Source organism: Channa argus, chromosome 3 (assembly GCF_033026475.1).
Source record: "Channa argus isolate prfri chromosome 3, Channa argus male v1.0, whole genome shotgun sequence".
Taxonomy (NCBI): domain Eukaryota; kingdom Metazoa; phylum Chordata; class Actinopteri; order Anabantiformes; family Channidae; genus Channa; species Channa argus.
Window position 1 is genome coordinate 25,430,553 of NC_090199.1, and position 19,302 is coordinate 25,449,854.

The following is a 19,302-nucleotide window of genomic DNA, read 5'->3' on the forward strand; positions in this document are numbered from 1 at the left end:
TATTTGTGGACCAACGACAGCACACTGCGACATTTGGTGTTGCCAGGTCCAGTTGGTTATGATGGCGAACATCTACCTGCAAATATTTAAATACCACGGAAACATTTAAGGAGTTTTATGTCCCAAACATTAATGGTAAGTAAAGTGAAATTATAAATAAGGCTGGTTCAGAACTGGTTCCGTTTCGATTGTTTAATAATCTAAATCCTGTCAATCAACTCTCATCTACTAACGCTGATGTTTTTCTTCTATAGCAGGAACATTTCTACATCCTGTGTCGTTGATCAATTTTTTTTAAAGCAAAAATTGCTATCAAGGTTGTGTGACAATTGCACGTTTGTCTGTGTATATAAAACATAAAATTATTAAATTAATTATATTGATCTCGGTCAAATTGTAAACATTTCCTCAATTGCTATTGTCCTGACATTTTGCATTTTCCTATATACGTTTGCATTTAATCAATTTGTCATAAATTGCCACACAACAAACAAACAGGGTATTGCAATAGCAATGAAGCTATTCTTCTCTCAATATTTTGTAGATTAATTGTTTTAGTATTCTCAATAGAACATGCACACACACTAAGGCAGCAGAGAGAGTGCAAAACCAGTTTTCTCCTGTAGCAGTTAAGCCTATATAAGTCTTTGTGACGGGTTTGAATTGCATATCCAAACAGGTACACGTGTTATTCAAATAAGGCACATGCACGGAATGCAGGAAATATGCCACCTGGGTCTCCCACCAAAAAAAAAAGTCCATGCATGCTCCCGATTGCTATGTGTTACTGTATCAACATATGTTCTCATGGTACTGACTCTGGGTTTTCATTAATCATTCAAGAGAAACAACAGCAACAACAAAGTTTTTATATGGACACACACACACACACACACACTTGTGAGACCAATTTTTCGACTTACTTGAAATTTTCAACTCTGGCAACACTGGGAATAGCGAGCAGTAACTCAGTTTGGTGTTAGCTCTAACAGTCATCATATGAAGCTGGCGGTAAATATCTCTTCGGCAGTAGCTGCATGTTTCAGGTAAGCAAACACAATCGTTTGGTTCCAAACGCTATATTAAACGCAGTAGTTTCCTGAATACGAGTATAGCTGTTAATATTCTTTATTGTTACAAACAATACTTGGTGACGGCAGTCGCTTGGTTTCAGCGGTTAGCTAACTGTTAGCCTCTGCTAAAAACATTGTGACCTCACGGACTCGCGGCAGCACGCTGTCTTCTTCGTGGTGGGGCAACTGTTGCCATGGAGACCCACTCACTCAAGTTATTGGTGCTAGGAACTAAATAGTTACCGTTTTAAAACTTCAGACACACTTTGGAGCGCAAGATAAACCGAGGCTTCATACAAAATCCCAAGGGTTTCAAATGGCTTCTTGCTTGGTTCCCGATTTTCCGGCCGTTATGGTCGCTCTCGAGCATTTGACAGAACTGGACAAACAGCTCAAAGAGGAGGGAGCACAGTTTGGACCTGAAGCGTGTCTCCATCTGACAGAGATAACTGCTGCCCTCAGTGAACTTGAAGCGAATCGGCATGCCACCCATGAACGTTTAGAGGTGGAAACTATAGAAAACAGCAAGCTAAGACACCAAATTAGCAACATTCGTGAGCGAATGATCCAGGAGATCATGGCTGACATGGCCGCAGCTCGGGCATCTAATGTTGAAGAGATTGAGCAGCTGCAGAAAGCCCTCACGACCATCTCTCAGATACAAGAAGCCACCGCGAAGAGGGACGAAGAACTTTTGAACCAAAATGAAGCTCTATACCCTGAACTGGAACAGGTGAAGTCTGAGCATGAAAAAAGCGTCGCTGTTCTCAATGATCAAATCACCTTAAAATATAGCTTGCAAATGCAGTTGGACCAGAAACAGGAACAGATAGAGGAGCTGAACTGCTGCATTGCTGCGGCAGAGAAGGACAAAATAAAACTAGAGCAAAAAATTGCACTGGAGAGAGAAGCTTTCTGTGCGAAAAAAGATAACTTGTCTAGAGAAGTGGATGAAACTATAGTGAAAATTCAGCAGCAGAAGCAAGCGATCAAGATAAGAAGAAAAGAGCTGGAAATTGTGAATAACAAGAAAAAATTAAAACAACAGTGTCTGCAAGAGGTTATGACTGACATGGCCAAGCGGAAGAGCAGTATACAAAAACTGACCTTGTCAAAGGGCGCGATTGAAAGGCAACTGGAAGAGGAGATGCAAAAGCATCGAGAGTCAAGGAAACAGAGTGCACAGCTGAAGAAGGAGTTGTTTGAATTAGAGGAAGCTTTTAGTCTTACCATTAAGCATCTTAAAGAGGAAATCACCATGGTGGAGGATAATATAGAAGCTGGTCATGCATCAAGAGTTCTCTTGGTTGACCTCCTGCCTCAAATTTATGAGATATTTAAAAAGCAGCATGATGAGGAGAATGAAGTGAGGGCAGAGCACGTTCAAATCTCAAGGCAGTTTGCGCGGTCCAAGCTACAGCTGGAGGGGGGCATTGCCTCTATAGTGAAACACAGCACAGAGAACAAAGAGATGAACAAACAGATTAGAGAACTGGTGGAAGCCAGTACGATCAACAAGCGTGTGTTTAATAGCAATCAGGAAGAGCTGTGTAGTAACATGGATATAGAGAAGAAGAACATCAGCCATTTTGAGGAGGAGAAGAATCGCCTGAGCAGGCTTTTGGAGGAAGCCAAGAAGCAGCAGGAGAAGTATTTGGCGAAAATCATGTCTGACATCAGCAACACCAGGAAGAGATATGAGGAGCTGCGACAAGAGGGGGCCACACTCCAGCAGCGTCAGCCTAAGAGCACAGATGTTGAATTGCTGATGAGACATATAACCAAATCTGAGGTAGAATACCGAGAAATAGAGTCCAAACATAAGGAGGAAATAGAGCAGTTTATGAAAGAGGCGGAGATCATCACAAGAAGCAATGAGGAGAAGCAGAGGGAGCTAGAGGAGAAAGAGGAGTTCCTGAAGGGGGTGGAGGCCAAGATGAATGAGGAGCAAACCAGGTACCAGAGACTGTCAGCGCTCATCTCCGAGCTGAGGGGGAGGAGGTCTGATCTGGAGCTGTCAATTAAGCGGCTGAAAGAGGAAACTAGCGCTCTGTTACAGCCCAAAGAGGAGAAGAAAATAGAGCTGAAAGCACTGCGTTCCAGTTTCATGGATATGCTTGATAAGCAGGCCTCAGAGCTGAAAGCAGTAGAGATTAGCATCTATGACAATAAAGTGGAACTGGAGCAGGTCAACATGGAGAACAGCAGGCTGCATCTCTGCATCAGACAGATGACAGACGATATTAGCAGAGCCAGGCAGAACAAAGAGCGATATTGGCAGGAGATCCAAAAGTTCAATGAGGACATAAACGCTTTGTCTGACAGTTTACAGAAGGCATGGCGTGAGGATATATTGGTTACTAAAGACTGTCAGAACAGTGATGGTGTGCTGTTGCTGTCTATAAGTGCCTTGTTGAAGTATCTGAAGACCAGGAAACACCAGTTAGAAAATGTCAGCACACTGCTACACCAGCAAATGTTAGATTTCAGCAAACGACTGGGAGACAAAACTGTATTCCAGCATCATTTAGTTGGTTAAAAATTACACTCCATCACAGAATCACATGTCTGATCTGTGTGCGTACAATACTCTTAGATGATATTAAGTTTGTATTGATAGATTTTAATTTAACCTCAAAGGTTCATTTAAAATGTGCATGGTTGTACACAGAAAATACCCCAAATGGCCAAAATTAAAATTTTATATCACAACTCTTGAGTTCAGTAAAAATATTTTATTACTGTGTGTGATTGAATTTTACTGGTTATGATACTGGTCTTTCCTTGAACACTGACAAGGAAACAATGTTCACCTACATTGTAGTAAGCATTAACATGCCTCTCAGTCAGTGTTGTTTTTCGTCACCAGGCAAAATACAGCTGTTCTGCCAGCTACTGTTGACATCCCTTGGTAACATTTTTTCTTTAACTCTGAAACTTCTTGTATGGTCGTCCGTTTATTCTTCACACGGACAGAAAACTCCATCTCAGTCTAAAGGGGTTCTCCTAATTAATTCGGAGCCATGTGAGTTCAGAATGAAATAACATTCAAATGACGAACTGCCCAAGATGAATTAAATAGGCTGGTGCGTAGTTATTTTTGAACCCTTGTAATTTGGAAATGTAAAGGTTATATCTGCCAAGCTGTTTTGTTTTTTTTTTGCCATTAATTACAACCCCAGTTCCAAAGAAGTTGGGATGATGTATAAAACATTAACAAAAATACAGTATGCAATGATTTGCAAATCTCTTCAATCCATATTTTATGCTCAGTAGAGCATAAACGACAAAGTACCAGATATTGAAACCAAGACATTTTACCATTTCATGGAAAATAGCTAATTTTAAATTTGATGGCAGCAACACATCTCAAATAAGTTGCAACAGGGGCAACTAAAGGCTGGAAGAGTAATTGCCGCAAATCAAAAACAAATGGAGGAGCATCTGACAACAAATTAGTTCAATAACATGACTGGGTATAAAAGGAGCATTTTAGAGAGGCAGAGCCTCTGGAAAGCAGAGGTTCATCAATCTTCGACAAACTGCATCTAAAAATTGTGGAACAAACTGAATGTGTGTGATCTTCAGTCCCTCAGGCGGCACTGCATTAAAAACAGGCTGCATGTGCTCAGAAACACTTCCAGAAATCACTGTCTTTGATAACAGTTCACTTTGCAATCCACAAATGTTAGTTAAACCTGTATCATGCAAAGAATAAGCCATATGTGAACACGATTCTCTGGTTCATTTAAAATGGTCAGAGGCAAAATGGAAAACTGTTCTGTCAGATGACTCAAAATTTGAAATTCTTTTTAGAAACCATGGGCGTCATGCCCTGCGGACTAAAAAGGAGAGTGACCATCAACCTTGTTATCAGCAGACCGTTCAAAAGCCAGCGTCTCTGATGGTATGGGGGTGCATTAGTGCCTATGGTGTGGGCAGCTTACACATCTGGAAAGGCTCCATCAATGCTGAATTGTATAAAGAGGTTTTAGAGCAACATATGCTCCCATCCAGACAATGTCTGCAATGTGACCTTGTGTATTTTAGCAACACATGCTAAACCACAACTGCATCATTACAACAGCATGGCTTTGCAGGAGAAGAGTCCAGGTGCTGAACTGTCCTGCCTGCAGTCCAGACCTTTCACAAATAGAAAACATTTGGAGCATAATAAAACAAAAAATCCAGCAACAAAGGCCCAGGACTGTTGAGCAGCTAGAATCCTGCATCAGATAAGAATGGGACAATATTCCTCACTAAAACTCCAGCAACTGGTCTCCTCACTTCCCATATGTTTACCGACAGTTGTTAAAAGAATGGTAAACATCACCCTGTTCCAACTTTTTGGAGATGTGCTGCTGCCATCAAATTCAAAATTAGCTAATATTTTCCATCAAATGGTAAAATGTCTCAGTTTCAACATCTGAAATGTTGTATGTTCATTGTGAATAAAATATGGGTTGATGAGATTTGCAAATTATTGCATTCTGTTTTTATTTATTTTTTACACGATGCCCTAACTTCTCTGGAATCAGGATTGTAAATTAAAGCTAAACTTGTACTAAGCCTAACCATTGTGTCATTTTAAATGTATGTGCTGAAGCACAGAAACTCACAAGAGATGGTGTGTAAAGTATTGTACATGAAAGGAATTTGCTTTGATGTGTTCTCCTTGACTTGCTAACATTTAGCTATTGCTAAATGGCTAAATGTTAGTGTATCTGGCACATACAAGAGTTGTTATACAGCAGGTCTAGATTTGGTGTAAATATATGTATAGAGCTATAATATGTAACTATTGCGTTGGGTTTTTGTTGCATTTGGCCAAATCTAAAACCAATTTCGATTTATTTTACCAGAGATATTGTATTATAATAGACCCCTCATTTAACAAAATATGCACAAAGTACGATAACAAATGTAGGCAGTGTTTATAGTGCCATTTTTTTTAAAAAAATACATTTTCTTCTTTTTTGGGTTAGCAGGTGGCAAAGCAGCTCATAGATACACTGCTACCATCTAATGGACTAAAAATGTCAGTATATAAACAGAAAAGACTAAAAACCCTTTGCATCACCTTATTTCATAACAAAGTCCCCAGTGTAGTGTTTGTTTGTTTCATTTATTTCGGATACATGGTCCTTTGTTCATTATGTCTGCTGGAATCTAGCAGTGCATGCTCAACTTGTTTGGGTTCATTACAGTGTGTGCATGCCATGTGTGTCCTATTATAGGTGCTTATTGTTTTATTAAATGTAACAATTTCTCTTGACTTGTAAATGATTTGCAATAAACCCAAATATTCAAATGTTTTCTTTGTTGCAATTAAAACAAACAAAACAAATGTATTGCAACTAAGGCAATAGAGAACAAAAACAAAGCTAAAAAAGTGCTTTTTTTTATAATGTCAAATGTCTTGTCTGAATCTAGTGAATTGTGTATGAATTTTCTTTTTTCAGACTGGTTCCATGACGTTGGTTAAAGAAAGACCAGCAGATGGCAGAGGAGACCAAGTTTCTGTTCACTGTGACCTTGGCCCACAGTTAGGGGGTCAAACAACCACTTGCTGCACCTCTTTGAACCAAAGCACACAGACACATGCACATTCCCTGCTTCTGTCTCACACACTAACCGGACTAAATACAGGCAACATACGAGACGTAAAACAAAAGGCAGGAGCTGACTAAGTGGAACTGAAAGGAAATTGTCTGATTATTCCAATTAAAGAAGGTAAGTTTAAATACACACAAGCTTTGAACTCCGCTTTGTAAGTGATTTTGGCAGCTGTAGTATCTGGAGCCTTGTCTTATGGTCACACAATGTGATGGGGATTAATTTGTTTGTTTGCGGTTGATACATATAGTTCTCCTTTGATGAGATGTATTACAAACACACTTTCATTTGTTCATCGGAACATTTCACTGTAGTAATATGGGAATGTTCTTGCTGACTAACATTTAGTATCGTCAGACAGATGACTTTTCAAGTTGAACTCTAATATATTTATTTTACATACTCAACTGTGATCAGAATTACTTATTTATAGGGTTATGAAAGGTTGACATTTTGAATAAAAAAAAAGCTGTTTACTGGATTATGTAGCAGTCCAAAATCAATCAGTTCCTCTCAAAAATGTGGCAAGGCATAGAATAATTCAGCCCATCTGGATTTGGTTTGTTTTGTCTTTACATCGACAGCCCACATGTACCCTTACTTTAAAAACAAGAATCTTATGTTGACACCTTTTTAATAATAAGGTTATGGTAATGTCGCTATTAGACAGAGAGCATCTTTTAAAAAAATGTCGGGAACAGACTGTACTTTCAGCACTCATATCACAAGTTCAGACACACAATTAAAGGTGTGGCAAACAGATGCATCAAGCTATGTCATTTACATGATTTGTTTTTAATCCATCCGATAAAAAGAATTGTTATAAAACCTGTAACTCTAATATTGTTAGTGACTTCAAATAGGGCATTACAGGGATATGTAATGTTATCAGAGTGGGTGTGAAAGCAGGGTATTATCCAGTGTTCTTATTTTTAGTTGCTGTCGCACACAATTAGTTTTGAACATTTAGGCTACAGATTGGAATGAATCTGAAGTCTATTGCTACTTTATAAAAAACATTAGCTTCCACCATAAGACACTTGACTTGCCATGGGTCATGTTTTTAAAACATTATGTGTAAAACTTAGTGATTCTCGGACGCTGATATTCTGACAAAGTTTCAGATGGTGTTCTGAAGCGAGGTTCTTACTGGTTATGCAAACAGCATCTTAACGTGGGCTAAAATAAGGTGAATTGCCCTTAATACTGTTAGCGCTGGCATTTATACTGTGTAGTGTAATAAGACACTGACTCACGTGTCTATCTGTTCTCTGACAAAACAAGCTGCCATCTTTACAAACACAATTTGTACAGACTGTGTGACGGCTTAACAGTGCAGGAGCCTGTCTGAAGGTCAGAGACTAATGTAGCAATTTAATACCACAAAATAGATGACAAAGTATGCTCGCTTTGGGATTTATAAGAGACTACGGACGCGCACACACATCTGCACGTGTATTACCGGAAGATTTATAAAAAACTATTACATACGTTATGAAATACATAGGTTCTCTTGCAGGGAACTGACTGTGGACATTGCTGTTGCAGTTCCGTGCGTTACACCTTAGACACTTGCCTACTAAATGTTGGCATTTGTGTTGTGTATATTATGATTTATGACTGAATACCTACAACACCATTGACCATTGACAACCATTGACCTCAGTATTGCTGATGTTAGCATTTATGTTTAAGAGCTGCTACCATGATTTATAGATTGACTACCTCAACATATTTATAAGCACAAATTTGATAATGCAACCTAACATTTACAATACAATACGGTTTTAAAGCACAGTGTTGTAGAACAGTACAAAAAGTTTACAATCACGTTAGTAGTATATGGTACAAATGAAAAACAGACAACAACACTGTGAAAGACGCCACACAAACAGACACCAAACCCCTCTCACATACTGTAATGTAATGAGGCAGTTGCCCTTTAATGTGCAAATGTCAATCTAGCATTAAAGAGACACATTCACTCATATACACACACAAAGAATCTTTCAACTACAGTAATGTAATTGAAAGTGATTTAGTTTGTGTACATGTACTGTACACAAACATGTATTATCAATGAGTGCTCAGTCAGTCAGCTTTTTTTGGACTTCAGTTTCTTGTGCAAACTTGTATCGTTTTCCTACATACCACTTGCTGCTTAAAAATTGCTCTCATGCTGTAGAAACCATGTATTTTAGTACCAGCTAGCAGCTCACGTAATTTGTTGCGACTTTGTGGTAAATGTGTTCAGACATGCACTTTGTGAGGCTTGCGTTTACAGACATGACTCATCATTTATAAGACAGTAGAGCTTTTAGTTTTTTCTCTTTTTTATCGTCTGCTTGTCTGCACGATGACACGCAGACATCAAAGCAACACAGTGGTAAAGAGAGTATTCTTTGAATCCATTCTTCTGGATTAAGGGATCCAGAATTTTAATATTAACAAAAGTACACGTCAGTGTTTTACAGAGCTCTGTGCAGTAGTCCTGCAAACATTAGGAGCTTTGTGTTGCAGTATTAGCTGTTTTAGTGTTCTTATGGATGTCAAATCTCAGATGTTCTATCCTGGAACAACCAGTTTGTCCAGAGTTATCAATCAGATCTTCTTTCTGAACTTTGTGAAATTGTGTCTCATGGCACTCATGCTTTCAGTGTTTTCACCCTGACTTTGCTATATATCTCACTCATAAGTTGCTGTCGATAAAAGCATTTTCCAAATGACTAAATGAAAATGTTAAACCTCAAGGTTTTTTTAAAACAAAAACAAAGGAAACCCACTTTTTGAACTGTTCATATCCTGTAGACATGTAGCTGTAACTGTGGGTCACACATCAACAGGACTGTCTACACTTATGCTGGCAGCTCTGTGAGAAAGTATCAGGATGGATATTACATTAAATACAATATGTGTGCTGTGATGATGGCTTTTATTCTCTGAGGACCATGAATAAATTTCATGACAATTCATCCAATAGTTGTGGTGACATTTTCACAAATGGTCACAAATGTCAGCCTCATGGTAGTGTGAGGAGAAATGTCAGGGGGTCATCAAGGTTAATAGTCTTCATCGTCCGGGCACCATTAATGTCAGTACAAAATTGGTTTCCAATCTATCTTATAGATATTTAATTGATATATCCAAAATATTTGCCCTGTTAGTGGCACTGGATAAAGTCAGAGATTACTAAAGATTAAGATTCCTTCCCTGGGGACAATAGGCATCTTTAGAAACTTTTAGTCAATTTCAATCTGAACCACCTGCCAAGAGGTAGACTCTTAAGTCTGGCTGAAAAAACCTGAACACATAAACTGTCCAGTATTTCATAAAATGATAAGATTAAATATTATTGGTGAGTTTGGAAAAGTTCAACACTGAGCACTGATGCAACATCAGTAACGATAAAAATGTAATCAGAGTGACCTGGGTGCTGTTATGACACGCAAACTGAGGAAATGTTACAACACACACTGAGAACATTTGAGCATTCATGCAATCATTGTGCAGTTGTGTTGCAGTGGATAATATTACAAATCATTAAAACACTGTGAGCTGCACTCTGCTCCAAACATTTTGTCTTACATTTGCTAAGGTTGTTGTCCCTGTTACTCATGTTTCTGTGCATTTGATCTGTGCCTGCTATTAAACAAAAGTGTGGATAAACTCTAGATAACTAATCTATTATTAAAATATCGGTTACAATCTGATCTCATCTGTGTAACTGAGAACAGTGCTTTGGATTGTGCACGGTGTAGCCTTCTCTCTCCCCACCACATGGTGGTGAGGCATAGATCCAGATGACGTCTATACTTCCTAATCTCTCTTTCTCTCTCCCCCTCCCTGAGGTTTAATAGGCAGCAGTAAGCAGTCAGAAGTCAGATTTCTGTGTTCCCACAGAGCTGACACATCTGTCACTATCTCCCGTTGCAACCTGTCAACTAAAATCAGCTAATCGTATCATACAGTATCTGTGTTGACAGTGGCATTTGAAAAGGAGGTGTTAGGGACATTTTACTGAAGTGCAGAGAGGACATAACTGTGGACACTGATGGAGACTATGGGTAAGAGGCATGGGGAAGATGGCTATTTCCCATTTTCCGGCAAATTTATTTTACAGTTAATGTATTGTTTCCATTGTATGTAGATTAATGGTGTCGTTTAAAGTGTCAGCAAAAGAAAGTGTTGAAATTAATAAGCATGGGTGTGAACATTTTTGTCACCAAGACCACTGTGGTTGATGCTAACATGTATGAGGACGACCATGGACCTGGATAGTTCTTAAAATTAGTGGCTGAATGGGTAAAAATGTCTGTTTACAGTAATGCACTGTAAATGAACAAGTTTGGGTTTCTACGTTATATGTGAAGGAAGTGGCACTGTTTATTTTCCTGACTTGTCACATCCAGCAGTAACACATTATTTAATCTCCTTTTATAGTCCTATAGTTCTGGTCTAGAGGAGCCAGGGAAAAGTTGGTCACAAGAATTTGGGTGACAGAGCTAAGCTCACTCTCAGTTTAGTGTGCGTGAATGTGCATATTCTTTTTCTAAGATTTGAAGAACTCATTGCATGAAAAATGGCTACGGTTGAGACACAGCTGGTTTAGATACAGAAGTAAATACATTTTTAAGTAGACAACAAAAATGTCTTTTTGTTTTGTTTTTTTTGGTAATGTTCTGATTGCAAAAGAGAACAAAAATCGCTGTGGTGTTTATGTCATTTAAGATAACGAAAGTATCATGTTTGTTTACTGTTTATTTTATGCAGCATTTTGTCTCTTGCCCCACTTTGGTTTGACCTGCAACAGTTATGTGTCCTGTAAACAAACTGCTAGTGTGCTGAATACTCATGGAGGCATAAAGCAGAGGAACAGATGGTGTAAATGTTTTTATGTGACACTGCTTATTATCAACAGGGTGTGACCTCTGCCAAGTTAATCCTATAATTTAAAACTGAAAGTTGACTCCCTTTAGCATTAGTTTAATGAAAGGACTGCCTGATCATCTAACCGTATGAGAGTTTATTCATGTATTAGAAAGCTGCTATAATCCGATCACTATGTGTAACGTGAAAGGGGTCATTTGTAATAATGACCCAGCAGTTTTCTCCTGCTTGATGCTTTAGCAGCTTCAGCTTATTGTTTTGAATTTCTATGTGTAACCTTAATGTTTTTGTTGATAAATTTGCTTCCCCTGCCTCAACGTGGAAATAAAAACTACTTTATAGGTTAAAACTGTGTCACTAAAGACACAATGAAGTAGTGATTTTAAGGAAGGCATGAGATGGCAAAAATCTTTACACCTGTCAACACTCTTTGACAGTCCTTGGGAATCTTTTACTTTTAGGTTTACTTTAACAATTCTGTTCACATGTGAGCTGACAGCAATCATACTAAGGCATGAAGTGGAAAACAGTCCTCATGAGAATTTTAAAAGAACAGAAATTTGTAACAGTACTACTGCTCCAGATGACTTGACACCTGAGACAAGTACTCATCTGATCATCTCAGTTGAAGAGCTTTAAACATGTAAAGAAATCTGAAGAAACTATGGTCACCCACAAATACGTACCTCACCATCTGTGTTTGTTTTTTTTTTTCTCCTTCTTATCAGTGTGTCCGATGGGTGGAGGGGCCACCAGGCTGTACACCGCTCTGACTCAGACCCTCAGCAGCAGCTCTTCTCTACCCCTCCCTGCATCCCAGCTTGAACACCACCAGCCTGCAGACTCAAACCTGGATCCCGATTTCTGTCAGGTGACTCCTTCTCTTCTGTTCGTAGCATCAGACATATGTATTTAAATCATACAGGTAAAATAAATGCCAAGTTTTTTATTTGTATGCTTTGGGGGAACAGAAGGGGTCCCCTGTATGTCCTCCTGATCCAGCGCAGCTGCTTCGACAGTGTGACGAGGCCCTCAAGGACAGACCTCCACGCTTCCCCAGGGAGTTTGTTCATTTCAGTGATGGAGACCGCAGCCCCATCAGGGTGATGCAGTGGAATATACTGGCCCAAGGTAGAGTGCTTATAAACAACAGTCTAATGCCAGATCACACAGGATTATGCCTCTGATCTTTTTAGTCTCTAAATCAACTGCATGTGGATTTTTTGCCATATTTACCGTGATGCTGACAATAATATTAGTCATATTAATGTAAGAGCAAAAAAACTAGATGCACAGTCTTTGCGTAGAATTCATAATGTGCAAATGTAACATATTTTCATGGTGCACCAGTGCAAGTGACTTTTGCACCTTTTTTTTACTCAAACTACTGGTTGTGCAGTTTGTGTGCTGATGGTAAAGAAGGCTTTGACTCAACAATGATGTCTTTAATCCAAAAATTGTTTGAGGTAATCACACCACACAGTTCCACAAGTGCCGTTCCATAGGAACTGAACTTGCTTGTAGTTTTTAAAGACTCTACCTTCTCATCTCAAATGCTCCTTCAGTTCTGACTGCAACTGACTCAGGGAGGCAGACACACAACACTTTCGAGTCGTTGGCACTGTATTGGTCAACTAGGGGGTTGTTGTCACACCCCTACTTTCATGTGTGGAGTCACGTGTTATATTGTGAACCACTGCCTCAGGAAAATAACTGCATTGTGTTTGATGCGTGGGAGGCCACCACCTCTGTTGTGAGAGGGTCATTTGAGTCTGACATCTAAAGTGTCAACTGTGAAATGAACTTGTCTCACTCTTTTATTGTGAAGCCCGTGTTAAGCCTCCTTTAGGATCTTCTCAGCTCTGTGGCCTTTCACAGTGGGGATAAGCCTGTGGTTCTGTAAAATCTTGATTTGTCTTAAGCTATGGTAGTTAAACTATTTCTAAGGAGCCTAAGTGGGATCACTGCCTATTTCCTAGTTTGTTAGGCAAGAAATATGTCCTTTTTGTCAGGCACCTATCAGTTTGCACCTGTTTTGATATTTAAGAGTTAAGCCAGTGAGTTTCTGTACCACTTGTTATCATCAGCTGATCCCTTAAAGATGCCAACAGGCCAAAGTGTTTTGCCCTCTAAGTGGTTGAGTTGTGTCACTTCCTGTTTCGGGCTTCTGCGTAAGGACCGTCAGTGACTAATCGTAGCTCCTATTTTACTTAAATAATTTAATTCTCTCCACAAGAACCACTACCTGCAGCTTAACATAGTGTATTGTATTACACAAGTACCGGCTCCTCTCAAACATAACCAGCTAACGTTAGCTAATCCCAAATGTAACCTCTCCAAGTCCGCTAGCTTAGCAGTTAGCTTCTCTGTCCGTCCTTCTCTCACTTGCTCAGCGTGTCTCATATTTAGTTTCTCCTTTGCCTCCTTTAGTGATAGTGGTGTCTGTACCAAGTGTAAGGTTTTTGCAGCTACGGAGGCGAAGCTCGCGGAATGGGAAGCGGGGCTCCGCACCATGGAAAATATTCCAGCTAGTCAGGTCCCGGGAGCTGGTGCGGGCCGATCTTGCGTAGCCACAGTTAGCTGTCCCCCAGCCGTTCCCGAGCAGCCGGGAAGCCGGGAAGTGGGTGAAGAGATCCGGTGCTAAAAAGGTTTATCCCCCCCCAAATCTGACCAGTGACGACATGGTCGTCATTCAACGTTTTGGGGGGAAACGTGGGCTTATAAGGAGAGTCGGCATCCATCTTACTTTAGAAGGTGCAGCTGTCTTATCCAGAAATATGACTGGTTGTAGTAGACAACCAAATGTGTGACAATCCAGAGCTGAGCCAAGGATGCAGAGATCCAGTCCTACACGCCTCCCTGCAGTGTCCTTACAACCGTGACCCCCCCACAACTCCCACATACCTGTAGAGACTGGGTCTGTAAATAAATAACATAAATCAAAAAATGAACACAGTTATTAATGATAACCTAATAAAAGTTAAGACTACCGAACAAAACCCCCAAATAATTAAATGTGGATTATTACATTTCAGATGTCTCTCATCTAAATCTTTGTTAGTAAATAACTTAAATCAAATTGATGATCACTTATTATTTATTTAATGAAACTTGGTTACAGCAGGAGCCTAAAGTTCTTTACCTCACATAAAACAAATCTGTAGAACAGCCTTCTTCCACCTACAGAACATTGCTAAAATTAAGAGAATTCTTTCTAAAAGTGATGCCGAAAAACTGGTCCATGCATTTGTAGGTCGGACCACTGTAATTCCCTACTTTCAGGATGCAGGATGAAAGTCCCTAAAGAGCCTGCAATTAATCCAAAATGCTGCAGCAAGAGTTCTGACTGGAACTAGCAAGAGAGATCATATTTCACCTTCACTAGCTTCTCTCCATTGGCTTCCCATTAAATCTAGAATAGAATTTAAAACCCTGCTTCTCACCCATAAAGTTCTGAATGGTCAAACTCCAACATATCCAAAAGAACTCATAGTTCCATAGCATCCCAATTCAATCTCAGAATGCAGGCCTACTTGTGGTTCCCAGAATTTCCAAAGGTAGGGGGGACTGCCCCCCGATGCACTGAGCCCCTTTCCTCCTCTCGTCCCTCTCTCTTTTCCTCTCACCCTGCAATTTGTGTCCTTTCTCCTGTTGTTGTTTTTTTTTTTTCTTCTTGTTGCTCTTTTCTTTTTCTCTCTCCACTTTTCACTCAACCAAACCGGACAAGGCAGATGGCCGACCACCCTGAGCCTGGTTCTGCTGGAGATTTCTTCCGTTAAAGGGAGTTTTTCCTCTCCACTGTTGCCTAGAGCTTGTTTGAGGGGGAATTGCTAGGTTTTCTTTACAGATCTCTATAGTGTGACTTTATTCTGTAAAGGTCCTTGAGATGACTTTGTAATGAATTGGCGCAACATAAATAAAATTGAATTGAATTTCATCTTCAAATCCCAAACCTAGCTAAGCTATTAAAAACCAGTTGTCCAAAACTCTGCACTGGGAGACATGTTTCTTCCTATTCTCATTTTTTGATTTTATATTTTATAAAAATGTAGACCTAATTAAATAGGAGGAGAAAATTAAAATGGCACATACAGTCATAACTGGTAAGGGTGTTCTCATTACCACTTACGAGCATGAACGTTACTGAATTGTAGCAATTGAATACTGCTTGCTAGAATAACCTGGCATTTAATCCAACTGTGTTAAATTTGCACTCTGTATTTAAATCAGCTCTTCCTCTGTCTCTTGTGCTTCAGCTTTGGGCGAGGGACTTGACAGTTTTGTTCAGTGTCCCTTGGAGGCCCTCAGCTGGTCCCGTAGGAAGTACCTCATCTTAGAGGAGATCCTCACCTACCAACCTCATATCCTGTGTCTGCAGGAAGTTGACCATTATTATGACACGTTCCAGCCCGTTTTGGAAAGCCTGGGTTACAGCAGCAACTTCTGCCCTAAACCCTGCTCTCCATGTTTAGATGTGGAAGACAACAACGGCCCTGATGGCTGTGCACTGTTCTTTGATCACTCGCGCTTTGAGCTCCTGGACAGCATGGACGTCCGACTTTCTGCCATGAGGATTCCAACCAATCAGGTGGGTAGAATTTCACTTCATCTCAGAGAAAGTGTACCGACAAACCCATCTGACATGGTACTCTCTTGCCCTCTTAGGTTGCTGTGGCAATGTTGCTACAATGTCGCAGCACTGGGAGACGCGTCTGTGTGGCCGTTACCCACTTGAAAGCTCGTTCTGGCTGGGAGTGGTTCCGCAGTGCCCAGGGCTCCGACCTTTTGCGACACCTCCAGAATCTAGTCCAGAAGCACTGCAGCGGGCCCAAAGGTGGCACCAGCTCCAGCATCCCTCTGTTCATATGTGGCGATTTCAACGCAATCCCAGCTGAGGAAGTGTATCGGCGTTTCATTACATCCCCTCTGGGTTTGGAGTCAGCCTATAAGAAACTCAGCCAAGATGGTTTGACGGAGCCAGAGTACACAACATGGAAGATCCGACCTACAGGGGAATGCTGTACAACTCTGGACTATATCTGGTACAGTAAGGACACGCTGAGAGTGGATTCAGTGTTGGACATGCCCACAGAAGACCAAATAGGACCAAACAGACTTCCGTCTTTTAGCTATCCATCTGACCATCTCTCTCTGGTTTGTGACTTTAGCTTTAAGGAAAAGGAGTGAAAAGGGAGAGGCGAACCAGGTCACAGGAATGCCTGAACTGTGACGAGACTGTAAATGCTTGCTCCTGGCAGGTTTGTGGACGAGACCCGGCTTGAGTGCAACAATAACGGCAAAGACAGGAGACAGAAAACCAGAGTGGGCAGCAGAAAAATGCAGTTACTTGATGCTGCTGAAGTTGCAGGGGTACACGCTGCAATGAGGTCTACCTCCTCCAGCTGTGAGTATTTCAGCTAGGTGACATGTTACTTCATCTGTACCAAACAAAATTTGCACAGACGTTAATGTACTTTTTTGCTTTAACAGTTACAAATAATCCTAAAATCAAGACTTGAATTAAAACTGTAGTAAATGTGTTTCACACCAATGCCAGTGTACTACAGAGTGAGTGATAATAAAGTTTTTTTTTTGTTATACGCGTGTTCTTTGTGTCTTATACTTTTTGTATTTAGACCATTTTTCAGGCTCCAATAATTCATCTGCTTGGAATTTAAAGGTTTGCTGCACCCAGAAACGAATCTTTACTTGGCTCTTTTGGTATCAAACTATACCGACAGCTTGGTTTTCTCTGTCCAAATTTTTATCTATCATTCTCTTAAGTCTTAAATAAACTTAAGAGCAACGTGCCTTTTATATAAAAGACCTGCTTGTTTGGCCTTTAACAATGCTAGACGACAAATGACACAAGTAAGAAAATGTTTTATTTGGAGCCTGGGCAAAATCAACACGAGACTACTAGCTCCATTGTGAATCATGAGGACCTCTCAATGTCCAAGTCTGTTGTACATGTCATGCTTGTCAGGACTTCCAGTATTACATCAGGTTTTATCGAAAACTTTGTGTAATCACAATAGTGAAATCTGCAAGGCAACGACCGAGTGAAATTGTGCAAACTGTTGTTATGGTGTTGCTCGCACTGATTGCCAAATATTTTTTTTACACTGCTAACTGAAAACAGTTTGTTTAAACTGGCTGAAAAGTCGCTTACACATAAGGGAGGGAAACTGAACATTAAAGTCCCTCTACGGCATCAAAGAGCACCAAAGTCCCACATGGCCACTGTGTTTTTATTTACCATGTGTTTACTTCATTTAGGAACAGGCCCCAGCCACATGAACACCGCCTAATGGTTTTTAATGCCAACAAGCTGCAATGCACTGTATGTTCTGACAGCATTCAGTCACAACCAACATTAAATATTTTACATGGTTAAACCTATGTGGTGGTAATTTTGTGGCTAATCAGTGTACAGAATGTGTGACCCTGAGAAGCTTACGTTCTCTGGCCGAGGAATATCAGCAAATTTAGTATGCAAAAATACAATGAGCAGCTTTGGAACAAATCTCAATAGGTTGACTGTAAGGAATGCGACATCCATCAGTTTTCTAGATCTTATCTGTATTCAGCAGCCAAAACTTTGTTTTTGCTGCAATGTAACTGAAATAACTCTGGCTGTTCAAACATTGCCTTTAGAGTTTGACCTTAGCAGTCAAATGTCTGAAAAAGAAATCACTTCTGAATGATGAAAGTGAAACAGTAAATTCTGTAAACTCATGGAAAAACATGCAAAACAGATTGTGCTTTAGATTTTTAGGAGTTATTAAAGTGACATTACTGCCTTTTATAACCTTCAGACCCAGGCCATCATTACCCTTTGCTGTAGAACCTTAAGCAGTAAATCTTATAGAAGCACCGGGTTCCAAGATCTTTCTAAGTAAAATTTATAAACCATGAGGTAAACTACAACATGTTTCAGTCAGGTTTCATATGCTTTTTAATTTTTCAGTAAAATCTACTTTAATACACTTTGAAACAAGAGTAGGACAAAATAGAATATACTTCAAATGTTGAATATACAAACAGTTCAGTCTGAACACATATCTTTATCTTCCCTATTTTTAGATGGAAAAAAAATTTTTTTTAAATGTAAGGGCACGACAATGACCCATTGTTTTATGCATCAAGTAAAGTGACCTAGGGATCCACAGTGGTTTAATATTTTTTGCAGCCGTTGTGCATAAACGTGTGATTTTTTTAATTTCTTAATTGCTATAATGCATTATGACATGCATCATCTTGATCAGATTTTGCATACATCTCTAGCAGCATGTATCGGATCAGAGTCATATTTCTTTGCATTTCCGTGCAGCCTGATTATGTAGGGTTGTGAAGAAAAAAAACTGTTTGGTGGGGGCTTAACAGTCACAACCCTTTAATCGCATAAACGTGAAGTCCAGAGATTTGTCTGGTCAGCGATGTTTCTCTATAAGCATTAAACTGTCTGATGGAGGACCTCACATAATACACATTAGTCCTCCTAGTTTCCGTAATACTGTGCTTGGTACAAGGAATCAAAACAAAATTCAGCTTACTGTTCAGACCATACATGAAAAAGAAAATTAAAATCTAAGGCTGTTTTGTTAACAGTTTACCTCCGTAACTTAGTTTGTTTTTTTTTTTATTATATATATATATATATATATATATATATATATATATATATATATATATATATATATATATATATATATATATATATATA

General features: G+C 39.6%; 2 protein-coding genes across 4 annotated transcripts; both read left to right on the top strand.

The window, feature by feature from the left end:
- Positions 1 to 7: 7 nt before the first annotated feature.
- Positions 8 to 17,174, top strand: LOC137123889 (nocturnin-like). Of its 3 annotated transcripts, none has more exons than XM_067498255.1 (6): positions 8 to 135; positions 6,536 to 6,806; positions 12,305 to 12,447; positions 12,548 to 12,707; positions 15,833 to 16,164; positions 16,242 to 17,174. In XM_067498255.1, exons 3-6 carry the CDS (start codon positions 12,313 to 12,315, stop codon positions 16,761 to 16,763), a joined length of 1,149 nt encoding a protein of 382 aa, XP_067354356.1. In that variant the 5' UTR covers positions 8 to 135; positions 6,536 to 6,806; positions 12,305 to 12,312; the 3' UTR covers positions 16,764 to 17,174. The 3 variants fall into 3 exon arrangements, with proteins under 3 accessions (XP_067354356.1, XP_067354355.1, XP_067354354.1); XM_067498254.1 differs by lacking the exon at positions 8 to 135 and adding an exon at positions 902 to 1,046; XM_067498253.1 differs by lacking the exons at positions 8 to 135; positions 6,536 to 6,806 and adding an exon at positions 10,588 to 10,753.
- Positions 1,056 to 6,488, top strand: ccdc175 (coiled-coil domain containing 175). The gene has a single exon (XM_067498235.1). It carries the CDS (start codon positions 1,390 to 1,392, stop codon positions 3,610 to 3,612), a length of 2,223 nt encoding a protein of 740 aa, XP_067354336.1. The 5' UTR covers positions 1,056 to 1,389; the 3' UTR covers positions 3,613 to 6,488.
- Positions 17,175 to 19,302: the final 2,128 nt, after the last annotated feature.